The sequence below is a fragment of the Populus trichocarpa genome, chromosome 5 (assembly GCF_000002775.5).
Source record: "Populus trichocarpa isolate Nisqually-1 chromosome 5, P.trichocarpa_v4.1, whole genome shotgun sequence".
NCBI lineage: Eukaryota > Viridiplantae > Streptophyta > Magnoliopsida > Malpighiales > Salicaceae > Populus > Populus trichocarpa.
Window position 1 is genome coordinate 23764249 of NC_037289.2, and position 18768 is coordinate 23783016.

General features: G+C 34.8%; 2 protein-coding genes across 2 annotated transcripts; one reads left to right on the forward strand and one right to left on the reverse strand.

Moving 5' to 3' along the window:
* The first annotated feature begins 7461 nt into the window (after positions 1–7461).
* LOC7477685 (thaumatin-like protein 1) lies at positions 7462–9682 on the forward strand. The gene is made up of 3 exons (XM_002306904.4): positions 7462–7840; positions 7954–8626; positions 9007–9682. The coding sequence occupies exons 1-3, from the start codon at positions 7741–7743 to the stop codon at positions 9221–9223; spliced, it is 990 nt and encodes a 329-aa protein (XP_002306940.2). The 5' UTR covers positions 7462–7740; the 3' UTR covers positions 9224–9682.
* Positions 9683–12004: 2322 nt separating this feature from the next.
* LOC7484925 (endoplasmin homolog) lies at positions 12005–17263 on the reverse strand. The gene is made up of 15 exons (XM_002307696.4): positions 17089–17263; positions 16871–16991; positions 16626–16779; positions 16448–16528; positions 16244–16355; positions 16028–16154; positions 15789–15927; positions 15100–15217; positions 14789–14988; positions 14335–14550; positions 14055–14220; positions 13714–13852; positions 13457–13607; positions 12894–13298; positions 12005–12505 (listed from the first exon to the last, which is right to left on the reverse strand). The coding sequence occupies exons 1-15, from the start codon at positions 17153–17155 to the stop codon at positions 12230–12232; spliced, it is 2472 nt and encodes an 823-aa protein (XP_002307732.1). The 5' UTR covers positions 17156–17263; the 3' UTR covers positions 12005–12229.
* Between the last annotated feature and the right edge of the window lie 1505 nt (positions 17264–18768).

Consider the following 18768-nt stretch of genomic DNA (forward strand, 5'->3'; position numbering starts at 1 on the left):
TTCCATTTCGTAACCTTTTGTGGTTAACGAATCCTTAATTATTTAATATCCATCCTTTGATTAAATTCTTGTCAAAGGGAAGGGGTAAACTTCATGCAAGTAAAATAATGGTATTGTTAAAATATGGCCGCCACAAGCTAGCAAATGGCATAAAATAAGGTTAAAAGAAATTTTGAAACCGTAGAGATGGAGAGAAGTATTTGTCGCTCAAATGCTTCTGTGTGTAAACGAATATTACAGTTATTCTTTTGTTTGTTCATTGAAATAGACATCGTGTGCTTGCATGAACATTTCCTGTTTGCTACTTCAAAAAAACAACTATTTACTTTACGTGGAAAATTTTATCGAGCAAAATTTATTCATAATCACGTCATTAAGTGAATTTATTGACTCGAGCCAAAGTCAAGCCCCGTAAATGAAAATCCTAGGTTTTTTTTAAAAAAAATCTCATCACTTTGAGGGTTTTTATAGATTTTTGGAACATCTATAAAGAATGTGCCAAAAAACTTTATTATCAGAATTTACCAGATTACTAAAGGAAATGATGACGGATCCAAACTGATAACATCTCACTTGATCCGAAAAGGCACTCAACGGGGGCCGATCAATTATTCGGCCCATCTCCCGTGAGGCTTCATGCCATGATCGACCCTTTTAACTTCGAGGAAGTGCCAAGCTAGAGTTGGTTTTCATAAACCTGGCCGATTAGCAAACTCCATGTTCCATTCAAACGAAGCCCACCACTGATCGGACTATGCTGTCCAAGTAAATTCAGAAAATGTTGCGTCCCCATAGATTTTCAAAAAGGTTATACACACTGTTTCCTTTAGTAGATGAGTATTTCCAAATTAGCATGCGCAAATCATAAACGAATTATCAACACAAATATGTTTACTATTTTCTCGTGTCAAAAGTAATTTTCAAAGCCAAAATCTGTGGAAGATGCTGGTTATGTCTTTATATATCAATGGTTAGAATTGAATGTATAGTAGGTCAAGCAAAAATATTTAATTATCCTCGAAGCAGCAACCCTCCTATAACTTTGATTTTTCTATTTATAGAGGCAAAACCTTAACTTTGAAGATAGTGGTGAACATTTCACTGTTCCAGAAGATAATGAAAAAAAAAAGATGGAATGACATGCCCAAATGTTAAAATAACAAATCCTTCAAGCACTTTATAGATCATATTTCCCTTTTGATATTGCCTTTATTTCTTTTTTTCCGATTACTTCATGTGAGACATTGAATGTTTTAAAGAAGCTCATTCTAATCTAAAGTTGGTGGATAAAAGCATGTTTGTTGATCCTGTTTTTGTCCAAATATTAAAATCAAAGATATATAAATAAAAAATTATTTAGTGTTTGGGATAGTGGCTCCTCAATACGTTCCAGTACTTGGATTTTTTTCTTTTTAATATAAGAAATTTCAGGCTTATGATAGAAGCTTGAATACCTACAAAAATAGTTCCAATTAGAGGGACTTAAAAACCCTCCAATAATAAAGTCCATATATTTATGTGAAAGATATTAAATGATTTAAAAGAGCTTTAAATTTAAGGAATAAATTTTTTTTTTTTTTAGTTTTAAGTTAGTTAATACTCTGAAATCTATATATCTATATTAATGCTCTGAAATCTACGTATCTTTATTTTAAGAGATAAAAAGTTCTCACATTTTACCTAGATGGTTCAAGGGGTATTTATACCCTGTGAACCTTGTTGTTTTTAGAAAAAGAAAAGACTATATTAATGGGAGACAAATGTCTCTTGCATATCATTAATAAGATAATAAATATATTAAGTCTCTTAAGAAACCTTGTATATATATACCTATGAGTATAAACATGGTTATTTGTCATGTCTTTAATGTCTAGGATCGAACATATAGCCTTAGAATTTGGTAATATTCAAGTGTTTTAGGTCTAACATGTTTGTCAGACTCATGTTGTCTTGGGCTTGACTTACTGTCAAGTCCAATAGTACTTTAGGTCTGGAATATTTGTTAAACTCATGTTACTTTGGGCTTAACAAAATGTCAAGTTCAAGTTTTTTGGGTTTAGAATATTTACTAGATCTACATTAAATTAAACTTGACTAACTGTAAAATCCAAGTTTTTTTTATCTAACATATTCATTAGATTCACGGTAAATTTTTATTTATAAAAATGCACGAAATCATGTATGTACATGCAATGCTATGCTCTGAATAGTTGAATTGACCCCAAAAGTTGGATTTTCTTATTGGTTCTTGTTTAAATATATATAATTCTTCACTAGCTGGTCATCTTCAATTTACTTATCAGAAATCTGAGAAGCAAGCCAAGTCCAAATCAAGAAAAGAAGCAAAGCTTGAAAGATTGCTAAAAACTGACAATACAAAATTTGAAAAAGCAGACACTTCTTTTAAGGTCTTCGAATTGCAGATATAGCTATTGTTAATGTGACGCAAATCTTTTATAAAGATTGGAAAAGGAAATAGTAAAAGGAATTGGGAGGACTGTTTTGTGATAATGACAATTATCCAGACGTACTTTACACGACATAAAACGTGGCAAAGGACATTCTGAAATGCTGAAAGAACTATATATTAAAAGGACATTCGAAATAGATGGAGATTATCGGTTTCCTTTTCTTATTTGGATATGTTGCTGACCCTCCTGATCTCATTATGCTCATTCTAGGAACGTCAAGTGAGAAAACTATCAATTTGGTGTACGGCAATATGTAGCAGTCTATGCACTGTACAATCCATAGAATTATCCACGCTTTATAGTTTAGTTTCAAAATTCATTGCGCGGCGCGCGCTCACACACACATGTATATATATATATATCTTCAAGTGTAAGAAGTAAGAACCATGCTGTGATCAGCGGTGCCATTTCTCCCAATGGCTTCCACCTCATGTACACGCAGAAAAGAGACTGTCAAGTACCGATCTGTATGACCATAAATATGAAGGATGATTTCCTTGTCTAATTAGAGATACGTACTGCGCCTGACATGGAAATGCTTCCTAAGTTCCTGTAATTTTGCACATGGTAACGTATACGTCAAACCCTAAAAAATTGCAGAGTAGACATTCCGCTTTTGCATGTCAGCACGTATATTAATACCCCATAAAATGTGTATTAAGGAATTGCATGGTCAAAGCACTTATTTTGGCAGCTAGATTTTCAACAAACGTCAGCCGCAAACAATATATTCAATCCTCTCTTGTGGGCCTGTGGCCTATGATCCTATCGTTCTCCTCATATTAACATAAAAAACAAACATCTGCGCCACTTCAATGAATAATGACCAACTTTTTTGCCACACTTGTGTTCTAATCGATTACCACGTAATGGCAATTGGTCACTGAATAGCTTGTTAATTAGTCTTTCCTTCTGCTTTGTTCGACTGACCGCAGCACGTTTGTTTTAATAGATGTAGCTCTTCATGCTTAGCATAAAAACAAAATCTTTTCGATAACTTGTAGACACTGTAACAGTAAATTTTCATCAAATAAGCTGCTAGGTTTCAATCACCATTGGCATTCAGCAACTATACATAAGAATGGGAAAAGCATGTCGAGTTTTTTCCTCGTATTGGTAAAACGTAGGGAGAATATTAGCAAATAAGTGTTTGTTGCCATCATCATATTTATTATTATTCTATCTTGGCTTAATGTGATTATCATGCATACGCTGGAGGTTTCATTTCATGTTGAATTTGAAGGGATCGAATGATTCTTTACAAACCATAGTTAACATATATGGTCAGATAAAGCATGCATGTCTGAATCAAACTAGCTATAGTGCCATGTAAACCCTTGCATGAAAAGCACTCGACTTTCTTATATACAATATGGACAGTCACCTTTTTCTCATCACATTAGCGTGCTCTATATATGAATATTACGGGCATGGATTGTCCAAAGGCGCCATTGCATCCCTGGTTAACAACTTGGTTGCCACTACACAGATTCCTTTTGGTACCATGTTGTAGTGTACGCCAGCTTTAGCTTGGTCGCAAACTTAACCACAACTCCATGCCTGTATTCCAATATTAGGATTTTTCTTTCCTCCCCAAAAAAACAATTGGGAAGACAGAAGTGAAAAAAAGTAGGGAAAAATTGTCAGAAGTGAGATCTGTACCCACGCCCTCTTTTAGGACATGAACTTGGAGTTTTTTAAACTAGCATAGTTGTCACAAAAATAATTAAGGAACTGTCACGGCTAGAGAAAAATTAAAAATAGAAAAGAAAAATCAAACAGGTGTGCTAGCGATTCCCTTAACAGCGCAACTATTCGGGCCGGGTTGCACTACTCCGAGGAACGCAACCCTTTATAATAATAAAAGGATTGAATTATTGGGCATACCGCAACTCATTTGATAATGAGTTGTATTACTGGGAGCATCGCAACCTCTCGATGAAAAACTGCCCCTCTTTTTTCCTCATTTTCTCTCTTTCTATATCCAGTGCTTCTCCCTGCACCAAAATTCTTTTTACCGGTTGTGTTACCTAGAAGTAGCACGGCATAAGTAGTTGAGCCACTCCTGGCAAATCAACCCTTTAAATTTTTATTATGTTGATAGCACTAGCTATTTTCTTCATTATTTTTTGAAGTGTGCTAGTTTGTAAAATATATTTTTTGCAATTGTACAAGTTTAAAAAAAGCTCCAAAACTTGAGTTTGACACCTTAGACCACTCGGTCATCCTGACTTGTTGGCTGCAAGATTTTTACATTTTGATAAATAAATTTAGCCTTTCCGATCGAGGCAAAGCTAAATCAAGAGAAACAAGGTGTGTCTGATACAGGAGGAGTGCAGTGCCTGTAACGCGGAATTTGATCAAAATGATCGGTCAGCACAGCTAGGAAAGATGAGAGAAAGGGTCCCTCGATCAAGTGACTTCCACGGCACCATGGACTCACTGACGTGGATGAGCATCCACATTTTTAAAATCGGGGCATCTTTTTTTGCAAATTTCAAAAGCAAAGGCGATTCCTCAAAGTTAAAACCTTCTTTTTGCTTTAAAGGTTCCACACTAGGCCCCATGTTTCGGTGATCGGGCTCGGCCCAATAGACTCTCGACTTTTCTGTTCTAATCCAGTTCTTAATTAATGCATAATGATAGTAAATGTATAGTCGTCAGAGTCTTTCATAAATCCACCGAAGAAAAGTGCAAAGTTTTCAAATAAGTTTTTTTTTTTATCTATTAACCATTTTTTTTTTATTTGAAATTATATTTAGGTGAACTTCAAAAATGAATTTAATTTGAAAAGATATTAAATAAATATTTTTTTATGATTATAATGTATCGGATATATAAAATTAAAAAAAAATTAATATATTTTTAAGTTAAATATATTTTAAAAAACCATGATGGACTACAATATTAAACACTTGCTAAAAAATAGTTATCTCTGTATCTAGATTGGTGTATTTATTAATAATTATTATTATTATTTTAACCTTGTTTGACAGCTAACATGAAGTAACGATCAGTGAAGTAAATCCTATCAACTAATGATGTAAGAATATCCTAATTTATTATTAATATTATAAATAAATTTTGTCAACTGGCTTGTGCTGGTTTGTATAACTTTATATAGCTTTTCTTTTTCTTTTTCTTCTTTTTTTTTGGTAATTAAATGATAATAAACCATAGCCCTAATTTAGGATTGTGCATCTGCGAAGTGAGCCCGAGTTTGATCAGGAACCTTAAAATTCCGTCAGCAAAGTACGCGGATCTTTACTGTGTTTGCCGGCACTGGAAGGAGACAGTGTCTCATTGGTCGGCTGTCATGTTCAGTACACATTGCAGACTAATAATAGATATCGATAGAGCTCCAGGCCTCCAGCCGTCCCACGAGCCAGATTCTTGATCCATGCAAAATTTCTCCATCTCCCACGCACTCCTAAGTCCTAACTCCATGAAAAAAATAAAGTACCACTCCATGGTAATAAGTAGACAATGCCAAGGAAACACAAAATCAAATGCAGAATTTTAAAATCTGCCGTCATTGAATAATAAGTCCCACGGTAATTTTTGCTTATAAACACATGAATTAGCAGGGATTTTTCAATATATTAAGAGTTAGTGTGTACTCTGTTTTTTAATTAAAAAAAACAGAATTTATAAACGATATTTATAGTGAATCTCATGCTTATAAGAAGAGAAATTATATAACATATCTGGATTACAATCCTACATCATATAAAAATATATAGAATTCATTACTAAATAATTTATAGTAATCTCTCCCAAATCATCAATGAGTTAGGCACAATCACAATCAGAATATTGATCAGTACTGTTGCATTCATGGCAAAGTTCTATCCTCCATGTTTTGACTGGTGTAATGTGAGCAAAGGAGCTTTGGGGTGTGCTTTATTAATATATAATTTATCATTCGATGGGACAATCGCTTTTTGAAACTCTCACTTTAATGTGAAACAAACCCTTTGCGTGATACGAATATCGTTGCATGAAATTCAATTAAAAAAAAATGCATTCATCAGATTTTAGGAATCTAATTCTATTTTAAGAGATGTCAAGATCAAGGAAAATTCGTGTAAGATACCTAGCTATCTACATTCATCAGTTACTAAAAACATGAAGGCTGAGATTCGTGAACATTTTAATTTCTTCACACGTTAGCTAGGTCATATATATATATAGGGCAGAATAAGTTGACGAAGATAAAATTTAAAGATGCTTTAAGAAAGCAATGTGCAGATCCTCTTGAAGACATGGACCTGAAAGCATCAAGAATTAGCTGTCTCTCTCTAAAATCAATTGATTTTGCAATGGATCTTAAGGAGCCATGCCCAAGAAGTAAAATATATATATATATATATATATATATATATATGTTGATAAACCTTGCACATGTACGCATCCCCTGCATTGGATAGCAAATTTCCATGACATAGCAATGTGAAAGCGTTGTTCTGGAATTTCGTAAAATTGTCAAAATAGAAAATTCATCATTTTGATGGAATCTCTCCGCATTAGGTTATCAGTTCCTGATCGAGGCAGCTAGGTAGATAGGAAGGTTATGGAAAAAACATGCTGCTACTTTTTTTTTTTCTTTGAGAGAGAAAGAGAGTGATATTTTATAATTTTAAAACTCATCCAAAATTAACCCGAAATAATATTTAAATTAAAGATCATGAGAGTAACTCATCTATAAAACCCAAACTTTAAAAACATATATCAAAATACTATTGATTTTAAAAAGAAAAAAGATTCAACATATCCCGAGCTAGTTTAAATTTTAGATCAGTCAAGTCTTAAATCGACAAAAAAATTAGTATGAATTTTATAATAGTGTATTTTTCCAAAGAAAAACAAAATAGTATTTCTTATGTAATAAATTATTTATTGAAATTCTCCAGGCTAACACATCCTTACCAAATTTGAGTATCTTATAGGTCATGGGGCATTGTGACTTTCCTTACTTTTGTCTTTACAAAGATTAGATTTTATTCGGACAACCACCTTATAAATTGAGGCATGGAGTAAGTGACATAAGTTTCTTAACTTCACATCAAACTCTGATCTCCTACCATTCCCATTTCTGACCTCTCTCATACCAAGCAAGTGCCCTTTTATTTCTGTTGTTTTATGGGAAAAAGTTTCCTATCATTAATTTCTCCTTTCACTCTCCTTCTTCGTCCTCTCATCAATAGACAGCTTAGCATTTTAGTCGCTAGAAAAGAAGATTTTTTAAAATCACACATCAGTGATTTATATGCATATCCTTATGTTACAGCTTAGATTTCTCCAAATGGATCACGTCTTCTCCAGTTCTGCTCTACACATCACTCTCATTTTGCTTACAATCTGCAAAGGTATTATTTGAAAACTAATGATCATGCTAATTTTGATGTTTTTCTTTCTTTCCTTAAAGTTCTGTAGATTGCAGATGTTTTTAAATAATTTGGGACATGCACATTTATTACAGGAATATCAGGGGCTAAATTTACAATCATAAACAGATGTGACTACACAGTATGGCCAGGTATTCTTTCCAATGCAGGCAGCACTCCATTAGACAGCACAGGATTTGAACTTCCACAAGGTGAATCACGATCCTTTCAAGCACCACCAAATTGGTCAGGTCGATTCTGGGGCAGAACTGGTTGCACATTTGACCCGAATACCGGTCAGGGCACCTGCATAACAGGTGACTGCAGCTCCAACCAAATTGAATGCAATGGCAAAAATGCAAACCCTCCAGCCACTCTAGCCGAATTCACTGTCGGATCAGGTGTAAAGGATTTTTACGATGTTAGTTTGGTTGACGGCTACAATTTACCCATGATTGTCGAACCAAATGGCGGGTCAGGGAGTTGCTTGTCGACCGGGTGTATGACAGATTTGAACCAGCAATGCCCAGCTGAATTACGGGTTGAATCAGGGCAGGCCTGTAAGAGTGCATGTGAGGCCTTTGGGAGCCCTGAGTACTGTTGCAGCGGCGCGTATGGAGCACCAGACACATGTAAGCCATCTGCTTATTCGGAGATGTTTAAGACCGCATGTCCGAGATCATATAGCTATGCTTACGATGATGCCACTAGCACATTTACATGTACAGGAGCAGATTATGTTATCACATTCTGCCCTTCATCAACAAGGTAAGGATTGTATGCTTCTGTTTTATTTTTCACTTTATTATGTTGCATTTGATTTATTCTGTATCTATTTTATATTGTAGGTGTTGCCTGCATTTCCATTATGGATTCTTATCTGTAAATGTTATCTTCTTTTTGAGCAATCGATTTGGCATGCGTTCTACTTTTTTCCAACTATACTATGCTTTTGTATGCCTCAAGCTAACAGGGTGCCATTGCCATTGGCATGTGGAGTACAGAAAGGAAATGATTTGCAAATTGAAAACAGGAAAAAGAAAAGGAATATCTGCAGAAATATCTTAGTTTTCAGGCTTTGTAAAGAGCAAATTGCGATTTATATATGTTTATTAAATTCTGATCATTTCTTTATTTTTATCCTGCAGTCAAAAATCTGCAAGAGACACGACTCCACCAGCAAGCACTGCAAATGGGGCTGAAACAGGATCAGGATCAGGGGATGGGCCAATTGGAATTGACACTTCATGGTTGCCGAACTTTCTCACTGGGGACTCACCCAGTGCCTTTCCCTGTTGGGCTTGGCAATTTACCTTGATTTTTTCTACATTGCCCTGTCTATTCCTCTTTTTGGTTTATTTATAGCCTCAACTTCGGACAAATGCACATGCAGCTTAAGTGGTCACTCAGAATTCGTTTTGCATTGGAAGGAAAGGCTGAACAAATCCAGATTGTAAAGAGAATTTTCCAGGCCACATGTATAGAAAGTTTAAATCTTTTTTCTTCACGGAAAATAACATGTGTGTGTGTTGTATGTTAACCTTTACTTTAGAGTATGAACCATTTGTAATCTAAAGCAACGAACTGGAAAGGAAGAGACTTTCGAGATTGGCAAAATCATTATTCAATTTGATTTAGATGGCATTGGAAAAAAGTGTTTGCTTCACTGTGAATCTTGAGTAATATGTTTGGTGAGAACCTCCATAGGAACCCCACTTTGCTGGAATTGCAAGCTTGGTAGATTTGTCATGATTTTGGCTGCAATATGAGAAGGGTAATGATGCTGTTAATAAAGGGATATGCACCTATCATTTCCTTAAATCCATGAAATTAACCTTTGTTCTTATCTTGATACTGACCAAAAATCAAGTGATCAACGTCAAAATCAGACAACTTTTGAGATTCATATATGTTAACCTTAAATAATCTAGCTTTCCTTCTAACAGAAACATCAGCTTTCTCCAAAGGCGGTAAGAGTAACATCAATGACTGTCCTAAGGTTAAAATTCGGCCCATAAGATGTAGATGGCAAACGCTTATATCTTCCATAGAAGGAAAAGACTAGCACGCTGTCAAATAAATTACATATGCATGCAATATAGCCACTACCCAAACTGCTTAAAGTATGGATTCCCATCTTGTGTTTAATTTGTTAGTGAAATTGGATGAGAAACGTGATGTGAGATGTGAGAGCTAGTGACACAGACAGTTGTTCTTGAATGAGGAACTCTATGCAGATATAGTGATCTTCCTGATTTGTAGTTTAGAGGCTCGTGAAAGTAGAGAAATCAAAATTCATGCACCTGAAAGGTTACTCTTGCTTTAACTTGAAGGTCTCTATGCAATGATTTTATATTTGGTGGGCTTTGAATGGTATGGATAGAAAAGTTTTCATGGGTGCAACTAAGACCTCCACGAGCACCAGGAAAAGAAGCTTTTCTTCTAATGGGATATGCTCTATTTCAATGGAATGTACATTTTACTCTACCAGAAAGGACAAGGGTCCCAAATCCAAGCCCCAGTGGGCAATGGCTAGAAGTAGGATTTGGTCCCTCCATGATTTGGAATATATATAATTATGTCACAAAGATGGTGTAGTTGGTCATGTAGTCCAAGATGTCCACAACCAAGTTCGGAGAGACATTAGCGGCTTTAGAAATTCTTATTTCTCAAAAACACATCGCAGAACAAGATTTTTCTGTCAGTGGGAAATCATCAGAGACATCTATCATCTGGACTCTGGAGCCTCTTGTAATCATCAGCAATGAGAGAAACGTGGAAATGAATTTGTGTATCTACTTTCTTAAGGGCCATGATTGGTAACCTTACAGGAAAATTCTTTATCATCCTGATAACCATAATGAAGTGAATTGGTCATGAAATGAGAAATCTGTGTTGAGACAAACAAAAATTAAAAACCTGAGAGTTGCAATCTCCAGAGAATCAAATCTTCTTTCTTTAGTCTCTCTCTTTAATCATCCCCTTTTGGAAGTGGGTTCTATTGTTTATTCTTGGACGGCTGCCATGAAACAGAGTGGGATGAAGGATTTTGGTTCCTTACAGAAGCTTTATAAAATGAGGAATCTTGTGTTTTTTTGTCAGGAGTTCAGTGGGCCTCTCTGGTAAACAAAGTTCAACGATTAGTAGTAGGCAAAAAAAAAAAAAATCATTAAAAAATTAAATTCAGAAACAGCCACAAATTACAAATGATGTTTTGTTTTTCGTATAATTTGTTAACAACATGGCGAGGACGAGGGGAAAAGGCTGGAAAAAAAAAGAGCTGCATTGAAATGTACGCGGGAAAGAAATGCTTTTCATTTTCGTATCTTTCTCCTTTCTGCCGCTTTGGATACCTCCGATTTGTCCCAGCCCACCTTACTTTGTCAGCCCAAATTATCACAAACACAACTACCGAAAGAAAAAACGCAGTTATTTTATCGGCGGTTAACAGTACTATAAAATTAGTTTATTTCGTTTTTTAAAAAATTATTTTTTATTTTTTAAAATTTATTTTTAATAGCAATATATTATACCCATTAAAATATATTAAAAATATAATCTAAAATAAAAAAAATTCAAGTTCTTTTGAAAAATTATAGTTCCCACAATAAAACTTGGCCAAAATATAATTAAAATTATGTTTTACTAACTTTAAAGCATGTTTTGTATTATGATAATGATTATTTTTAAAATTATATTTTTGTTTGGAAATTTAATATTTTTTTTATTTTTAAAATCAACACATTAAAAAATATCAAAAAATAATTATTTTAAAAAATATATATATATATGTCTTTTAAAAAAATACCTTTTAACCACAAACAAAATTCTTACATAAATCCTGCCGCAATCCAACAAGTGGTGCTCTTTTCAAAAAAAAAAAATTTAAATTAATTTAATATATTTTAAACAAAAAAATACTTTTTTAAAAAAAATAAATCAAATTACCAAATTTACCATATGATCAACGATCCAAAGGATTCGGAGTCCCTCGTAAATTGAAATGGGATGGCACGCTAAGCTACAACAAATCCTTGATCTCGGCGAAAGGTCAGATCAATGTTATCAACTACAATCACTTGTTGGGGCTTATTAGACCGAAAGCTCCAAACCCAGTATCCGTGTAAGGATTATGAAACAAGCAGGGAAACAAAAATGCCATTTGTTTATCATTTCATTGCTGCAACGCAATCCTTAACCAAGTGCTAAAAAGGTAAAATTCCTGAGTATTCATTACCTCTACACGATCTAATGTTTAAAGTTCGACAAAGTGAAAAATACAGGAAGCGACTCAGCTTCTCTCAAGAAACAGCATTACAGGAAAGAGGAGGGCCTTGAAAAGGATGGTCGTGGCACATTTCTTTGGGCAATCTACAACTCATCCTTCACAACAGAGGGTTCCGTAAGCTCGTCATCTCTAGTGGGTTCAGCTTCACTGCTGGAAGTGGCTTCTTTTGTTTCGGCTTCAACTTCAACTTCTTCTACATCATCTTCCTCTTCGATGATAGCATCAGGACTGATGCTTAGGCTAGATTTCACGGAGCTGTAAATACGAGAGGCAAAATCTTTGGGATCATTGAGTATGAAGCCACTCTCCATGAGCGCTGTTTGGTACATGAGGTGGGCGGTTTGCTTAACACTATCATCCTGGAGAGAGAAAGCACCATGACGTCAATAACAGGAGCAGAAATATTGCTCAAAGACCGAAAATGTTTTTAATTGAAGACATGAAACAATCACTTCCATAAATCATTCAGGACATGCTACCACTGGCAAACAGAAAAGCTGTAGCTGAGTGTGAAGATGATGATTAATTATGGACCAAAAACCCGAAAGCAAAATTCCTAAGAGGCACTGGCTCAAAGTAATCACAGGCCCCAGAACCATCTAAAAAGTTGTGTACAGTCAGAAAAGATCAAACCAGGATCTGGCAGGATGACAAACCCAGAATATATAATAAGCAAACCCACATGTCCAAATTCATGCTTCCGAAACACATGAACACAAGATAACTAACAAAAATTGAAAAATTTACCTCAGGGTCCTTTACAACTCTCTCACGGAGTTCCTTGATGATTGGATGCCTTGGATTAATCTCGAGCACCCTCTTGCCACGCATATATGCTTGCTTGTTTGCATCTGACAAAGTTTGGGCCTGCATTATCCTTTCCATATTTGCGCTCCATCCATATTTTGATGTCACAACAATACAAGGTGTGTCAGCCAAACGATTGCTAATTTTCACATCATCAACGTTCTCACTGGCAAGAGCACCCTTCCACCACTTGGTTAGCTCCTTGAATGACTCCTTTAGCTCCTTAGCTTTTGAGTCTTTCCCTAGTTTCAGACCCTCCTTGGAAACATTCTGGAATTTCTGGTCTTCATAATCCATCAGATATTGCATCAAATATTCATCAACTGGATCTGTGAAGTAAATAACCTGGCAAAATGCCAAACCCGGCGATAATTAATCAGTAAATAAAGAAAGAAAACAATTCCAGTTTCCAGAATACAAAACAATGCAAAAGGAACAAATGCTGGAGAAAATAACGTGAAATCTAATGTCTTATCCGGAGGTGAAATGTTTCTCTATCATACCTCATAACCCTTCTTCTTCAGCCTCTCAAGGAAAGGAGATTTTTCCACTTGCTCCTTGTTCGGTCCAGTTATGTAGAAGATATCCTTTTGCCCAGATTTCATTCTTGATATGTACTGATCAAGTGATGTCAATTTACCATCCGACTTGGTGCTGTAAGAGAAGGTTCAAATACCATAAGTTATGAAAAAAGAATCACTACACCTGACACTGCTTCAGAAAAGATTTTGATAACAAAATTCATAGAATAGGACATTACGTTTCAAATCTGAGAAGTTTTGCCAAGCGATTTCTGTTAACTGAATCCTCAATAATGCCGAGTTTGATAGACTTGCCAAACTCATTCCAAAATTTTGCATATTGACCTTTCTTCTCATCATCACTGGAATTCTCAACATCTGCATCCATAATTACACCAGTCATCAGCAACACTAAATACATTCCGCAGATAGATTTGGGGGATAAAAAGGTCACACCATAACAACTAAGACATGTCAGTATGATGATTCAGCCAATAGACAGACACAGTAACACATCTTTAACCGGAGAAAAAAAAACAAGCCAAATACTAGCAAGAACCTAAGTTAATGACAGCAATACCTTTCTTGTCTTTGTCATTTGCCTCATCAGGATCCTCATCAGCAATTTTACGGATCATATCAAGTGCCTTTCTGATAAGTTTCTTCTTGATTGTTTTTAAGCTGCTGTGTTGTTGAAGCATTTCTCGTGAAACATTGAGCGGTAAAGTATCAGAATCAACGAGACCCTGCTCAAAATATCACCCATTTGGAATCAATATATACAGTGCTTTCATTTTCTTTGTTCTTTTTTTTTTTTGTATAAAGCAAAGCACAAGAATTCTTTAGCATTCGTCCATTACCATCAAAAAGTTCAGATATTTTGGCAAAAGCTCATCAAATTCATCTGAGATGAAGACTCGTCTAACATACAGCTTCAGGTTGGCTTTATTAGTGTTGTAATAACTCTCATATAGATCATGAGGAGCCTTTGGTGGAACAAACAAAACAGCCTTGAATTCAACATCGCCTTCAGCAGTGAAGTGACTCCATGCCAGTGGCTTCTCATCACCAAGATCCTGTTGAGCAACAAAAAAGTACCATTGAAAAAACCATAAACAAACAGACAACTTACAAATTTATCGGGTTATTAAATGACAAGCCACCACAATGTGGCAAAATATGGAATTATTCAGCATATCCAGTGGCACTCCTTCCTCTCAAATCCATGTAGACCTGATTGATAGTTTTCCACAGGATGCCCATCCAGGATATAAAAGGGGGGAGCAATACACAAGTGTGATGAAGGCAAATTACCTTTGCTAGAGAGTGGTAGAATTTTGTGTACTCTTCTTCTGTCACCTCCTTTGGATTTCTCAACCATATAGCCTTAACATCATTCAAAAGTTCCCACTCATAAGTAGTCTCCTTAATTTTTTTGGTTTTTGGTTTATCCTCTGCGTCCTCATCTTCACTTTTCTCAGAATCTCCATCATCAGAAGAGCTGCTTTCAGCAGCTGATAACAGCAGGGTAAACAAAAGCAAACCACAAAATTAAATTATAGCACATCATGAAACTCAAGTGCTAGAATAATAAGCATTATACACTGCTATAAGACAATGCATACTTGTTTCATCTTCATCGCTAGACTCGTCTTCATCAGCAGGAACCTCCACGTCAACCTCTTTACTTGCCCACAAATAGATTGGGAAGTTGATGAATTCAGAATATTTCTTCACCAAATCCTGGAAGCAGGAAAAAAACAGAGGTTCTATTTATCAACAAGCAATCCAGCTCCTCACAAAAATTGAGATTCTATCAGTACTGGATTACTAGTACTCTAGTTGATTTGTTAAAGCCAGTGATCAACTAAAAGATTCCATCAGAAGCTGGAACTTTTCTCTATGAATTGCAAAGAAATGCCAGCAAAAAACATTTCCTCAAAAATGGACATCGATATGATTCAAAAATTCCCTAGCAACAAATATATAAAATTATTAACAACAAAAATATAATGTAACCCATTGCCATCCTAAATTTTAGAACAAAAAAACACCAGTCCTTGCAATTAACTTGGCAGCTATGCAACTATCATACAAGCTTATCATCTTAATTTTCTACGTTAAATACAACTATCACTATCCAAATTCTCGAAAAGTTTCTCCCATGTCCTTATTTCATGCCATGACTACCAGAACCATTTCAACTTTACAATTCTGATAGGTTCGCCTTCTCTTCAGACACCATAAACAAGTGCAGAAAATAGCACAAAACAGTAAAGCATAACATTATTCATCAAATATTAAAGGCACTCACTTTCAATTTACTCTCCTCCAAGTACTCTCCAGCTTCTTCCCTGAGATGCAATCTAATCTCAGTTCCACGTCCCAGAGGCTCATTCCAGGTATCCTCAGAGATTGCAAATGCTCCGTCGGCCTTTGATTCCCATACATACCTGAAATACACAAACAATGCATAAACGACCACCTTTCAAGTTCCCATATGCAAAGCTCCAATTCAATGAGAAGCTGAAAAACTAATCCCAAAACATTTACTGTTTGTCTTCATTGTGCTTGCTAATGACTTCAACATAGTCAGCAACAAGATATACAGAGTAAAACCCAACTCCAAACTGTCCAATTAAATTTAGGTCTCCACTTGTCTGCATTTTCTCCACAAATGCTGCACCAAGAACATAAACAATTTACATAAATATTCTAAACATATCTCTGAAAATGTGTACATTTTTTCGACTTCTGTTCAACAGATACCTGAAGTTCCTGACTTAGCTATGGTACCCAAATTCTTGATCAAATCCTCCTTTGTCATGCCAATACCTCTATCGCGAATTGATAGAATTTTCTTTTCTTTATCTAACTTAATCTGCATTACCACACGTAAGCATATAAATCAAACCATAGCATTAATCACCATCTCAACAACTCCAAATACTACAAAATCAACTAATCACTCACCTGAATATCAAGCTTGGCATTGTCGCCTTCGCCCAAAACCTCTTTATCCGTGAGAGAGAGGAATCTAATTTTATCAAGCGCCTGAAATTCACAAGAGTTTTTTTATTTAAATCCACTCCGCCGCGACAACAATCAAAATAATTCTAAATCAGGTAAATAGTTAATAATGAATACTCACATCAGATGCATTGGAAATCAACTCTCTAAGGAAAATATCTTTGTTACTGTAGAGAGAGTTGATAATAATATCCATAAGCCGAGACACCTCAGCTTGGAACTCGAATTTCTCCGCAGTGTTGCGAAGTGTTCTCTTCGAAATAGACTCCGACTCTCTAAACCGAAAGGTGAGTAAAATCCATGAGCAAGAGAGTGGCAAATATGCTATTTATGCAAAAAACGGGAGGCAGAAATGAGAGAGCAAACCTCTTGACGACATCAGAATCCGTTGATAGTCCGTTTGGAACGGCACCGAGTTTCTCCTCTACTTTTGGAGGATCTACAAGCGAATCAGAATCATCCTCTGCTTTTGCGTGTAACTTCTGACCTGTGAAACCACAAATCAAAACACAAAATCGGTAACTAACTGAGAATAGATCAATCCGGAGAGAGATCGATTCGAAAATGATGAAGAATCAAGGCACCTTGATCTGAAATGAGAGAAAGAAGGCACAGTAGTAGCAAAACGGAAGGGACTGTCCACTTCCTCATCTTGATTTTTTTTTCTAGTAGCTTCGTTCAGTTAAGAGATCTATGCGTTGATCTGTTTATCAAGTAGTTTATATAGGAGTGTGGTTTTATGTTAGTGAGGGTTTTAGTTTAGATCTAGCAGGACTTGACTTCTGTTAGCGAAATTTGTTTACATCGGGTTGTGATGGTGCCAACGTGGATGATCGTACGGCTGGAGGTATCAGAATTGACACGTGGTTTGTTTTTATTGGTAATTGATTCGCAAGTTGACGTGGGGAGCTAAATGAGCAGGACGACCCCGCGGGGCGACTCGAGAATGGAGTGTGGTTGACCGCTCTGGGTGGCTTGAAATTGGAACGGTGGATGACTGGACGGGGTGTGATGTGTAAACGTGGCAGAATGTTATTGGGTTTTATTCTTCAATTGACGTGGAGAGTGGAGGCATGAGACTTGAGTGTCTAGATTGTTCTGCACTCGTGTTGGGTTTCCAGGATATCGGTAGTTCAATCGCGGATAACTTTCTGTGCACTATTGGAAGAAAGGGCTTGTTTCGCTATTTTTTGAATATATACTTTTTATTTTAAATTATTATTTTTGTATTTTTTAATTATTTTAATTTTATAATATTAAAAATAAATTTAAAAAAACAAAAAGGTATTGTTTTAATATATTTTAAAACATAAATTTATCACACTTTTATACAGACATGAAATCACAAGTAAGGTTTCAAATTAAAATTCAAGCACTAACCTGTTTTATACTTTATCAATAACCAATCACGGGATTTTGTTAAAAAATATATAACTGATAACACGAAAATCGTGCTGTGGCTTGTAACAAAGTTTAAGGCTACAAGGAGAAATTGTGATTTAAATTTAATTTTTTTTAGTTTTAAATTAATATTTTTATTATTATTTTGATGTATTAATGTTAAAAAAATTGATATATTTCCAAATATAAATCAATTTAAAACATAACTTTTAATATACTTAAAAAAACCATGATTATAAAATTATATTCAATTCAATGATTCAATAATTTAAAACTTGGTTTAGATTCAGGTAATGAAAAAAAAAATTAAAACATTATTAAAAAATATTTGGATTTATTTTTATGGACTTACCTGATATTTTTTATTATTATTAATATGGGTGTTTGGGTTAGCTTGCATGTATCTCGACTAATTCCTTGAATTCTAAATTTAAAACCTAGTTTAGATTCAGGTCATAAAAAACACTTAATTTTCTTTTTATTAAAACATTATTAAGAAGAAATCGGATTAATCCACGTGTACTTACCTACACGTTTTGTTCCATGTAGATTTTGAGCTGAGTGTTATATTTTCTGTAAATGTAAATATGCAATTCTGCCATGCTTAGTTGATTTTTTAAAAGTTTTATTTTATAGTTGTTTTTTACTTGAAAATATATTAAAATAATATTTTTATTTTTAAAAAAATTATTTTTTATATTAATAAATTAAAATAATTTAAAAATATCAAATATATATATATATATATAAATAAATTTTTAATTTTTAAAAAATATTTTTAAAACACAAAAATACATTAATACGCTTCTACTTCCCAGTTTCTTAACAAACACGGTACGGTGGACCACTTCAACAAAACATTG

Coding starts and splice junctions, on each gene's coding strand:
- LOC7477685 (XM_002306904.4), top strand. CDS start 7,741: ATGCATATCCTTATGTTACAGCTTAGATTTCTCCAAATGGATCACGTC. Junction 7,841..7,953: donor TTTGCTTACAATCTGCAAAG/GTATTATTTGAA, acceptor CATTTATTACAG/GAATATCAGGGGCTAAATTT. Junction 8,627..9,006: donor TTCTGCCCTTCATCAACAAG/GTAAGGATTGTA, acceptor TTTATCCTGCAG/TCAAAAATCTGCAAGAGACA.
- LOC7484925 (XM_002307696.4), bottom strand. CDS start 17,155: ATGAGGAAGTGGACAGTCCCTTCCGTTTTGCTACTACTGTGCCTTCTT. Junction 16,780..16,870: donor GATTCTGATGTCGTCAAGAG/GTTTGCTCTCTC, acceptor CTTTCGGTTTAG/AGAGTCGGAGTCTATTTCGA. Junction 15,928..16,027: donor AAGCACAATGAAGACAAACA/GTAAATGTTTTG, acceptor TGTGTATTTCAG/GTATGTATGGGAATCAAAGG.